We start from the raw sequence: 12,624 nt of genomic DNA on the forward strand, positions 1-12,624 counted from the left end.
ATTCTGTGAGATGATTGGTTGGTTTCTGAATGAACGACTTCTCTTCTTTTCTTTCCCCTCATACAGAAGAAAAACAACATTCTACAGAATATCACACAGAAACACACGTCTCTAATCAGTGCGCTGGAAAGGTATGGTCGAAAAGTACCTGTCCTTGGCTAAACAAAGGCTCTTTAGTTTTCACATGGATCTCTAAGTGTCTGGTAGAGATTGTTGCAGATTTGACTTCACATTCGTCTCTTTGTGGGCAGAATTAAAACCTGCTTGAGTAGAACTGAAAGGGACACTGTTCACACTGATGTAAGGACACGTGTGCGAACGCTAAAACACGTGAAAAGGTGAAACTTAAAAGATGACCATAGAAAGACATGAATATGATGCCAATGTGCAATCATCCAGTGGTGCAAACTTGCTGCAGCGCAAAGCTGTTATCTTCAACTGAGCCATCTGATTCACTTCTCCCGCCTGATTACAGCAGCATTGATTACTGGCCATTCTCCACACAGATAATGTCAGACGCTTCTAATTGGCTACAAACAGAGATTGTCCGGTAATCCTCTCCTGTGACGAATAAGTTCTACATATTACCATTATAATTATTATTATTGTATATATATTTATATTTCTTCATACATTCTTATATATTTCTATACTGTGTATTTGTGTATTGTGTATTTTGTTGTACAGTTGTTTCATTTTATTTTATTCCTTCCTAGTTAAATTTACCCTTTTTAATTTTCATATTTATTTCCCATCTTATTCATAGCCTTTTTTTTTTTCCTTTAGGTCACGAGCAGTTGTGTAAGCATTTCACTGCATATCGTACTGTGTATGACTGTGTATGTGACAAATAAAATTTGAATTACCCCCAGCCAATTTCTGCTCTGCCCTGCGTGCAAGTAGATGGTAATTACAATCATCCAACTTTGAGAGCTTCCCTCTGCTTTTTAATAAGGAGGACCTCGGCTGGAGTGGAATCAGCTGCAGATGCAGACACACAGAAACACGCCGCCGCGGTCTACATATTAATTTATCATTTGTAAGTGAAACCAGAGCCAACAGCTCCGTGCGTGTAAGCGGCTCGGGCTTCTGTGGGTTCCGTCTTTTTCTACACCTGCTGAAGTGCATCTAAAAGCACAAGCGGCAAAGAAGAAATGCAAGGTTACGGGAAAGAGATGTCGCGAGGGTGAACGTGCAAGGCGAGCACGGTAAATTATCATTTAGATGTTTTGAACTGGAACGTTAAATGGAATGCGGTCCCGCCTGGCGTCACGCACAAATTTTAATCACCCACGTTATTTCACACTGCACTAGTTCCAGTCCGGGAGGACCACCTGTGTGTGTGTGTGTGTGTGTGTGTGTGTGTAAGCGCACAGAGAGGACGTTCTGTGCTGCAAACCTACTGAAAGCCTGGTTTCGCTGTGTTTGCAAACACAGATGACAACAGCAAAGACAAAGGGAGGGAAAGTCGTCGCTCATTAAGCCGTGTTTTGCTCTCACCCCGTGTCCCTCTTCCCACTTTCTAGATTTCGAGGGGGAGACGAGCGTGATGAGTTACGCGTTTAACTGTTCGCATCTCATTCTGTTGATATAGAGCTGTGATTGATTTCTCCGGAGGAAGAGTCTGCCACAGAGAGGCACTTCTCGCGCACGTGGGTGTACGTGAGAATTTGGGCATGCGTGCCGGCGTTCATAAAAAGGCTTTCGTCTGCTCGTCTCCTTCAGGGGCAGGATTTAATTGCGGTTTCTGTGCCCACCTGCATCGGAGGGCGCCGATCAATAATTATTGAGCATGTTCATCCAGTTGAGGATGTCTTGTGGACAGGGTTGGGGGGGGTTGTCTGACCTGAAGATTTAAGCGCTGTTGATGCTTAGCAATTGGAGTGGGTTTAAAAATAAAGAAATAAAAGCGTGATAGATTCTCCGTTTTCCTTGGCAGCATCTCATCAACCTGTTTGGATCTGGTGTGCTCTCTTTTTCCTGCTTTTATTGCTTTTTGCTGGAAACACCTTCTGCTGCTCGGGAAAAAAAGAGCTGGAGAGACTAAATCGAAGCCGTTTCTCTGTAGTTGAACCCTTTCATATTACATTTAACCATTTTAAACAGTGCTAATATAGAATATATTTACTAAAGCAGTAATGACGGTGATGAAAACATCCTACATTCATACAGATTTTCATCACAGTATTAGATGTGGGCGTTTATATTTTTCCCCCCTTGTATTGCACCGTGTACCCCCAAGTGAAGTCCAAACATGTCAATCATTATTCTGATATATTTCCTCTAATGGAATAATTCATTACAGGTGCATAACAGTGCGGGGCATCATCTCCAGACACCATTTATCCTGCACAGGTGGCCTCACCGCTCTGTCTGAGAGGCTAGTTAGTGTGCTGATGGGCATCAGAACAAAAAGACCTGTAGCTGTCTGGCTCAGACAGGCACATTAGGAAACCATCATTACAACAATCTTCTCTGGATCAGCTTTTTGCCTCTTATGTCTGATATGATGGCCTTCTGATGTGGGAGTGTTTTGTAAGGCTGTGTAGTGGGTGCATGGCTGGTGGCATGGGGGTTTGATGACAATTATGTTCAAGGCCGCATACAAACGCACATTTAAAAATCCCACGTACTAATGGAAGGGCAGACAAATGTCATGATGTGTCATTTCTGAATGATTAAAGTCACAGTAACCTAACTGATACATGTCAAAAAGATGAGAGAAGTTCCTACCTAGGTCATTATCCAGCTCCTCTGTATGTACCCCTTCTACTCAGTTGAGTGGACGGCACAGCAGCGCCACAGGATTGTTGTTGGGAAGGCAAAGGCAGGGGGGGTGGATTGAAGCAGAAAGACAAACATCTGTGAGTTAGGCGGCTGTAATAACAACATCTGGACACTGGGTGGCAAGATTTAACCAAAACCAGAGCAACAACTTCTGAAAAACCATGTTTACTAAAATCAGGCGGCACTAAAGACTGGATCTCTGAATGTGGTTTGACATCATAATGGAGTTGAGCTTGTGACCTTTTCTTTTTCTGTATACTGTAACAATAGACTACAAAATTGGGGAAGGCAATTAATGGAAGTTGTAGGTCTTGTTGCTCCAAGAAACAGCTGGAAGAAGAGCAAAGGTGGCACCAGCCAGTGGACTGCACACCATTTTCTGTGACCCAATACTGACACCTAAAGACTAAAAGGGTGAACCTCTCAGATGTGTTATGAGAGTCTGAGTTTTTGGGTGCGGTGTAGAAAAACATGCTCTAAACAACGGAACAAAACAAATGAAAAAATATCACCTCCTTTAGCTTACAGAAGATTTTGCACAAACATTGACAGACAGACACGTACCATCATCTTCAGATTCTTCCAGGGGTTTCTGAGGTTTGTCCAGGCACCGAGGGTCTATCCAGGAGGTCGTCCTTGTATTGTGGCTAAGCAGAACACACAAGACAGGCCAGACAAGACAAATTATTAGAGGGTAGCTAATAGACGTCGGAAATTTGACCCTGAAACAGGTGGAATGAATGATTTATAAAAAAGGAAAAAGTGACACACACGGCACTTGATCATTAACTGAAAGCCCTGAAAGTCTGGTCAATATTGCTGAGAATAAACAGGAAACATTTAAATCTGAGCAAATTGGAATGCTTTTACCATGTTAATAATAGTAAAAAAAGAACATTATGATTGTTCATTTTAATGGGTGTAGAGAAGAATAACACAGCTGGAAGGATCCTAAAAAAAGAACAATATAAACGCAAGTAAGTTACAGTGGATATTTAAAGTTTTATGCCTCATATTAAGGAATTTCAAATCTATTAGAATCTGTTTGACAAGTAACAACAACAAGGAGTAAGGCATCATAGATGACCAGGTAATCTGTAATAAATTTCTTGCAGACTTTAAATTGGTTAAAGGTTCATGGCTGTAGGAGCGATGCAGGAGGAACTCTTTGGTATCCTGAATTATGCTTCATGTAGCCGCCGGTAATGTACGCTGCATTCTTTAAACTTTCATGCTTCCTAAAGCCTTCGAGTACTCTCCACAGCGACACACGTCTGTCACATTAAGATGAAACCTGGATCTGGTTTAGACGGTGCAGACGATGGTTAATACAGAAAGAGAGTCAGCCATGAGAAAATGTGTCACGTTAGATAAAGTCATGTCCCATTTTAAACAGAGTTTAATCAAAATGAAAGGAAGCTTCATTCAGCCACATTGACAGTGAACACTGATAATATCTGATTTAAGAGTAAGCACTACTGGAATCCGACCTTTGGTACTTACTCTATAAAATAGACCTCTCCGTTCTCGGTATAGGCCATCTCCCAGTTGTCGGGCAGAGGTCCCAGCGGATCCTCTGGGGGAGGATGGCTCAGGTGAGTGTGTGTCTGCTGTGTGCTCTCCGTGATGGCCGGTGGTGAGGGGGTTGTCCCAGCGTAGGACAGGTCACTCTGGCGGGGGGCGAAAGGGCGCACCGAGTGATGAATCTCGTCTAATTCACTAGAGTCTCCTGGAGGGACAAAAAACCCAGAACACACACAGCCTGGTGTCAAAAATCTGTCAACTAAAGGACGCCAGTAACACTTTCAAGGAGCAACAAGTAGCTGTGAAAACAATGAGTTAACCTTGGGACAATGGTGCGCTCCATTTCAAGCTGGGATTTCCAAGCTACCAGTTGTCAACCGGAAAGCTCCCACCAAACCCAACTCAGCAATCCAACATGGCAGCAGTGCACGTAAACATGAGTGAAACTGTAAAACTTGCAATCTGCTGCACTACTGTTGTGCATCTGTGACTCGCTGAATGAGCCACACACAGAGCACTGACCGCACTTTACTAGGATGCACTCAATTAGGAAATTCCATTTGCTCTGGAAGATGGCCGAGGCAAATGGAACGCATCACGAGATCAACTAAAGAAAAATTTATTAACAACTGTCTTCAAACAAACAAGTGCTCCTGTTGATTACACCGTTTTTTTAAGTATCGTCACAAGATACAGCCTATTATGTAACCTTAAAGTCTGTGCGGTAATAGAAAAAAAACATACATTTCCTAATACATTAAGAATTATTGAAACATCATTTGAATGGGAGTTTGGAAGAATTCCAGTCATTTAGTGTATTTCTGTAATGTTTTAAATTTCCACAGGAATAAAAATATCACCTGCCTGAGCAGTCTGAATAATTTAAAGACTAAAATATTTGAAAAAAGTTTCATGAGGCTGTAAAAATCCACAACTAGATGACAAGAAAGCCTCATGTCAGTGAGTTTTTGCATCTACTTATTGAATGAAATCAGTTATGTTGCTATAGCATGTTTCCATTTAGCCCAATAACTTCCTAAAGACAGAAGTACTTTGGGCTTGTTTCTTTCCTCCTTCAGTAAAGAATGCTGAGTGGGCAGTTCACGCCTTGAAAGTGCTAGCACCTTGCTTCCTGCCGGTTCATTTCCACACTCACACTCGAGTGGCACTTGTCACACAATCACAGAGAGTTAAACAACTTCTGGTGCCACATTTGAAAAACACATGTCAGCCACAGCTTTAAGGCGGAAACTCCTTAAATTTCCTACTCACCGACTAACAAGGAAATCCCAAAAATTACTCCAGTTCATTTCTTTAATGTCAAACAAGCAGCACTGCTGTCATTTTACCAACTTAAACTTAATTTAATGGACTATTATCCCCCCAAAATCAATTTCACATATGGAATCTGCTCAGGTGTCTAATGCTCGCAGCCAGATGGCACTATTTTACATGTGTGGATGCAGATACGCAGGCAGCAGATGTAGTCAGAGCCAGAGACCACTTACTCACCAATCAAAGAAGTTCTTGTATTCTGCAGCCCCTCTCCACAGCAAAGGGCTCTTTCTCTCTCCACTTCTTTTGTGCTTTCTCCTACTTCTTTTCTGAGCTTATCCTTTTTCACAGTATAAAAACCTCCCCTGCTTGTTTCTTTCTCCCTTTTCAGTCGTTGCTTTTTTAGACTTGCCCTCTTTCTCAGTCACCTCCTCTTTCTATTTAATTTCCTGCTACCTTCTCTCCACTTCCATTCGCCTCCCACTTTATCCATCACCTCTCAAATGATTTTTCTCCCCCGCTTCTCCTCTCCCAAAAATTAAAAGTGAAAGAAAGTGATTCTCAGGCTGATCTGCAGGGTCTGTTTGCTTTGGTGTCCAAATCAGCTGAAGGAGCGGTGAGTCCCGTGAAACAAGGAGGAGTTAAAAACAACCACAGATGCTAGGTGGTTACAGGCAAAGTGTGAGAAAGAGGAAAGATCTCTTTGAAAATGCAGATAAGCATTTATAAGTGTCAGATGTGATGTATCACTTTGGGTCTTCTCTGTGAAAAGAAGGCAAATTTAATTTAGCTTTGGGTCTGCTGCCAGCCTTCTGGGTCCATTCTTTTATCTTCTGTCCAAAGTTGTATTCAAATGAATGTGAGACAAAAATGCTGCTCTTAACACCTGGCTTCAAAACATGGCTTACACGCATCTTGAGTGACCATTTGCTTTTTGATTTCAGGTGCCAAGCTCACACCCTACTTGAGAGAAGGACACACACATCTGTGCTGAGCTGGCCAGAGAAGATGAGTGCACTGTGTGGTGCCACAGCTTGTGTACACAGCTACCAAGGCGTTAGTGCGGGCAAATCAACTGTGCTTTGGTTTGGTATTCACATTATTTTATTTAGTATTTGCTTTTCTGGCTCCACTCATATAGTATTCAATACTATATTGGATAGAAATCAATTATCAGTTCCTCCAGGAAACACTTTTCAGATTAATATTTTTTATGGAGTTAAAATGAAATAAAAATGAACAGGAAATCATTTGAGATGCTTTAAAAGATCTTATTTTGTCAGATCACTTATCTGAAGTCTAACACCAATTTATGTAAAGGAGGGTTATCTGCAAGCAATCAAGTATTAATGTACTCAGTGTACACGCAAAAACAGTGCTCTGTCAGTGTTCCCTTCATGACTCAATAATGGGATATTCTCGTCTCATCAGTTTAAAATTTTAACCAACTATAGTTGTTATTCATTTAGAGTTATTCACTTCAGTCTCCCTCATGTTTTGCTAATCTGACTTGAGTAAATGTACCTTTGCAGATGGTTTAAACCGTGGCTCTTATTATGCATTTGTTATAGCAGAGGGTTATTTTCTTCAACATGGCAGCGTCCTGACAGAGCCATACATGGTCATTTATACACGTGCTGTTGTACTCTTCACTAAAAGCAAACAGCAGAGTGCTTCTTCAATGCACAAAATCATAGAGATACAATGCTCAGTGTTACTCGAGTGTCAATCTAAACTTATAAGAGACTCTCCGCCCATCCGATTTCCTCTCCTTCCTCCGCACGTACCTGTAAAGCTGCTGTTCATGTCATGGAGGTCCTCGTCGTCCTCCTGCTGCTGCTCTCCAGGCACTAATCCAGCATTGTGCATGTCATTGTAGGACTTGGAGCGTCGGGGAGTGGAGTGCTGTGAGCCCGGCAGGCTACTCCTGAGCCCGTCTGGCAGTGGGGCATCACCGCTGTTACCACTACTGCTAATCACTTTCCCACTGGGGGGCTGCACTGGTGGCTTGGGTGTCCCATAATAGTTACCTAGGTGATGAAGGAGGCAGAAGGGAAGATGGGCGGGGATCAGAAAGACACAGAAAAGAGTAGTGGGAGGGCATAAGAGGAGGGGTCGAAGGGCCTTTTGTGTGTGAGTGAAGTGTGTGTGTGTGTGTGTGTGTGTGTGTGTGTGTGTGTGTGTGTGTTGAAGGGGGTTTAGTCACAGTCTTTGTATGCAAATTGTGAAGTTGAGTTTGTCTGTGGGAGAATGCTAATCTCCAAAGCAAAACTGCTTTTGTTCTTTTTTTGTGTTTAATCTCAAAAAAGTTTCACAAGCAGCACCCCCCCCTCCCTTTTTTGTTTTATAACTAAACAGTTACTTTATTTCTCAAATCACTTTTTACTGCTATAGCTTAATTAGGCTGATATTTTCTAAGTCAACCTTAAACACCAGTTTCTCAGATAACAGATACTCTGACACATGCACAGCACCTGCTTTCCTCCATAAAAAATCCTCTCCATTTCTTCAGTGCCAGTGCAACATTTTGGTTTAACTGAAAAATTCAAATTCAAACACACAGAAAATCACTCATGCTCATCCAAAGAGTAACCAGGCAGAGGTAAAGAGACTGTACCATCTGCAGACCAGCATCTAAAGCCACAGTCTTAATGAGCGAATGGTGTTTGCTCCAAAATATAAGTAAGCTATACTGAGCTAGTCTAATTATTTTGCATTGGCTTGAGTACAATTAATCAACCATGCTCACAGACCTAAAGGATAAAATAATTAAATTCTAGAAGCCGATAGTTACAGATGATTCATAGTTTGAACTTTACATTATCAGAGGTGAAGATATAATAACAGCGAAAAACCTGCAGTCAAACATGATGGAATTATCCAAGAGGATAATGTTTCTGCTTTTCTGTAAGAGCAAAACACCCAGGTTTACACCATGCACAGACTGAAGAAGGTGGACTGATGTTTACACACTGTAGTTTCAGTTGTCAGTTATTATACGCAGTCTCGAACCACATTTTAGATCCTAACCAAGCTTCAGACTTTACTCTCACACACTTCAGACCTGTCTGAGTTTGACAGGCATTTCAAAACATTATGTAATAGATATGATGGGAAAAGCAAACTACATGACGGTTAACTTGTCATGTTGCAGAGCTCTGTGTGTGCCCTCTGCTTAGTAAAGACACGGAGGCTTTTGTGCTCTCTGCAAGTTTCATTATGGGCGTATCTTTGTGTGGAAATAAATAAAGTTTAAAAACTCGCTCAGAATAAGAGTAAAAGCTGTCTGAGATTTTATAAAATGGGTCTGTGTTGAACAAATGTTCTGTGTAGAAGTATACGCCTGTGCCTTTGTATCTCTTCCAGGAAACTGTTAGCTCAGTACGGTATCTAAATGTTATTCAGTTAATTTCAACCTTTACACTGTGTCTCTTATTCAGAAAAATAGCAAAAGTTCCAACAAACTACAAAACGAGTCTTCTAATACAATACAAGCAGCAGGTTTTAAAGTGATTTAAACCCTGTTTGTGTTATATTGTTGTTGGTAGAGATGGGAGGCTCGATCTGCTGGTTCTACTTCTAAGATTCACCTGTCCAGGTGTCTGCAGGACGATGGGTTTTTTTTTTTCTTTTTTAGTTGGCAAGGTCCAACAACTACAGCAACCTTTCTAATTTACCATCATATGTTCCTATCTCCAAGAGGGTCCCACTTTTCTCCAATTCCAGGAATTGCTCTACTGAGAGGAATTCGTAGTCCACGCCAGGAACTTCTCCTTCACGTGGGGCACGGGTAGTACCTAGACAGAAAAACAGAGAGAAACGTAAAGTTAGACGACTTCTTTTTTCCCCCATTTCATTATGTGACATTTCATCACCTTGGGAATCTGAGTGCTATGATGTCAAATGAACTGCCATGTGAACCCTTTGGGATTTCCCACACACACTCGTTCCACCTTCCTCCCCATAATGCTAATCTTTCTGTTCCTATATCCTCTCGTTTAAGTTGTGCATATATATCCACATGCATTAGAAGCCTCCATCGCAATTGGTGCAGAGCGAGTTGCAAACAGCAGAGCCTAAAAGAATGATTAACAATTGTCTGCTATGATGTTATTTCTCGGGTGGGGTGTGAAGTATTGTAGTGGCACCTCAGTGAGAGCCTGCCATATGTGCCGGGGTGGAATGGGAGTGTGTGTGTCTGTTTCTGAATTGGCATGCAGCCTGTGAAATTCTAGCACTTGCCTTTAATGGCTGCAGACAGTTGGCCGGTGTGGCACCAGCGGTAAACAGCTTTACACATGAAACGCTGTGTTTCTATTTAACCATTCAATGTTTGCCTGACTAATGCGATTTCCACGCTATTGTACGCGCCGCTCTGAAGTTCTCTTTAGCGTTATCTCACTCTCTACCTAATTGATTTTATCCTACTCCAAAAATCGAATTATTCTGGCACAAATAAAAGCATCCAGTGCCCATGGCAAAATATCTTTTTCTTCTATTTAGTGACAGCAGAGGGCTTTCCCTGCTTTGCCTTCTTCCCTTGAAACCCCTTTCTTCCATCTCCCGATCTGTCTTATCTTGCAATCATTTTGTCTCCAGTGGGCTGCTAAGCAATAAGCTGGTAAAAATAGATGTGTGAGAATACGGGGAGAGGCTCCCACTGCAGCCACGTTCGGTGACACTGGTGATAAATCACAGATGCGCACATCCTAACTCGAGCAAGCGTACAATGCACACAGAGAGTTTCCACGTCTGAAGATAATGAATCTCTTATACAAATATTCTTGACGTGCATCAACTCAATCATCTATTACAGTATATCGCCTATTCTATCACGGTTATATGCCATTGTATGAAGGACACAGACAGGGATAATCTTCTTGTGCATTACCAGAATTCGCAAGTAGCGCCCGCAAACATCTAATCGCTTGCGCACCAAGAGGAAATTGATTTAAAGTCAATCGGATACCAGTCGCTCTTTGCACGTTCCCAGGCAGAATTTCTTTTTGCCGAATGTCAACCGTAAAGAGTGCTCAGACAAGCCGGAGTGTCCAGCCGACTGTCAGTTCGCTTCGCATACAAAAGCGGCCATTGATTCGACTCCATTTAGACGGTGCTGCTCTTAGAAAACTAAATAGGAAGAATTGTGACCAGTGTTTCAAAGGGGGTGTTAAAAAAAAAAAAAAGGGAGAAAAAAAAGCAGAGCCTTGGCTTATACCCAGGGTTGAGACACTGTTATCGCTATAGGCCTAATTAATTCAATATCCCCTCCCCACAAAAGCTCCATTGACCAAACTGTGGAATGGTACGAGCAAGAAAGACAGGTTGAGAGCCGAGCATAGAGACTCCTGCGACTGTGCTAAGAGTTAATGTAATCCAGCTGCTGGTGCACACAACGAAGCCTCGGAGGGTGTTCATCTAAAGCTGGCTGCCTTGGGGCTTAATGGTTTCAGCGTATTCACGAGTTGAGTTGGGTAGGTGGGTGTTATGTAGAAAGAAAAAAAAAAAATCATCATTAGCATTTCAGGAAGATGATCAAGGAAAAATGGTAAGACACTGGCAGTCACACTGTAATGCTGCCGCTGCATCAAAAACATCCCTCCAAAAAACTTAAAGCATTGCAGCCTGCAACTGTATGACACACACAGCAATGAAAAACTGTTTTTTATAAGGACAGAATAGAAACATTTAAGTCATTTATGCTTCTACAAGCATCCCGGGCCTGAGTTTCTGCTAATGAGAGGAATAATACAATGTGGGCAGGAAAGTTGCTAACTTGTGAGAGAAAGAAGTTTGTTTTCCAGTTACAACTTCTTTAGCTTCACAACTTCCTTGTCAAAAATAGGACCACATAGTTATGGCTCCATTAGAGAAAGCATGCACGATGTAAGGCATGACACGCCAGCATTTACAGCACGCACAGTCGGTTGACCCTCTGAATGGTACTTCCTGTGGTCAGTTTTGGAAAGCATCGATAAAGCTGCTCACCTAAACTGTTCAACTTACATTCCTGCAGGATACTGAGCACTACCCATTAACACGTTGCATCCCACTTCAAGATACTGCCACACTTCCCCTGAATACTGAACTTACCACTAACTGTGTGGAAATTCTGCAAAACACTACATTTCAAGCAATGTCAAGTTTCTTTTTCTGAAGTATGCAGTGGCTGTGACTAGTCAATCCCAAACACCTTACCTAATATCAATAGCTTCAAAACATGTGTATACAACAGCCATCATAGAGGTTGTACACAACAAAATGAAGGAATTGACGTCTTTTTAAGAACAGAATTCATCAGCAATCCATTTATAAAATTAGTGAGAATAAAAAGGTCCAAAAGCGAACACATAACCTCAACCTCCAAACACAATCTCGACAGACCGAGTAGAAGGTTTTTAATTTTATATTAGATTAGTGTGTCAACTACCTTAATCTCGCACAGCTGAGCTAACACTTATTTTAGGTGAAACTGCAAAAAAGCCAATAAGCCTGTGTTTGAGGGTCAGCACGGAGGCTTGGGACTAGTTTTATTCAGCAAGGGGCTCTCTGCTGTGATTGGTGAAAATATAATAATGCATATCTGACTGAAGGGTATTTAGACCTGTCCTCACAGACACTTCACTACAAGGGCAACTATCACTGCTACTACTGCAAATGGAGTAAAAGAAGCAGTACTATAAGAAAAAAACACTTGCCCATAGTGAGAGCAGGGGTCCGTGTGCATGTCTGCACACAGAGCAGGTCAACAGCCTCAAAAATACTGTCGCTGTCATAATGTGTGTTTTTTTAAAAAGTGTGGCTTTAAAGCTCTGCTGGTTTTTAATTTCTCCATTACCTGAAAGTGCTTTCACTAGTTAATATGTGTATGATTGTTGTTTAGAAATATGTACACGACTTTTATTAATTACACTTGTTCAATTGCTCTTTAATTCACATATCTAATCAATGGCAGTGCATTCGGGTGTGTAGATATAATCAAAGCAACCTGCCCGAGTTGAAACTGAGTGTCAGAATGGGGGAATAGAGGTGATTTAA

At 41.7% G+C, this 12,624-nt stretch overlaps 1 protein-coding gene across 40 annotated transcripts in view; it reads right to left on the reverse strand.

The window, feature by feature from the left end:
• Nucleotides 1-12,624, reverse strand: part of magi1b (membrane associated guanylate kinase, WW and PDZ domain containing 1b) — a 135,722-nt gene that overhangs the window by 47,163 nt on the left and 75,935 nt on the right. For all 40 annotated transcript variants that reach the window (XM_082533675.1, XM_082533671.1, XM_082533674.1 and 37 more), the window contains exons 3-7: nucleotides 9,264-9,383; nucleotides 7,374-7,616; nucleotides 4,291-4,516; nucleotides 3,352-3,434; nucleotides 2,734-2,769 (exon numbers count right to left, since the gene is read on the reverse strand). In XM_082533675.1, coding sequence (XP_082389801.1) covers nucleotides 2,734-2,769; nucleotides 3,352-3,434; nucleotides 4,291-4,516; nucleotides 7,374-7,616; nucleotides 9,264-9,383 — 708 coding nt within the window. The remainder of the gene's footprint in view (nucleotides 1-2,733; nucleotides 2,770-3,351; nucleotides 3,435-4,290; nucleotides 4,517-7,373; nucleotides 7,617-9,263; nucleotides 9,384-12,624) is intronic.

This window comes from Aulonocara stuartgranti, assembly GCF_965226115.1.
Source record: "Aulonocara stuartgranti genome assembly, chromosome: 5".
NCBI classification, from domain to species: domain Eukaryota; kingdom Metazoa; phylum Chordata; class Actinopteri; order Cichliformes; family Cichlidae; genus Aulonocara; species Aulonocara stuartgranti.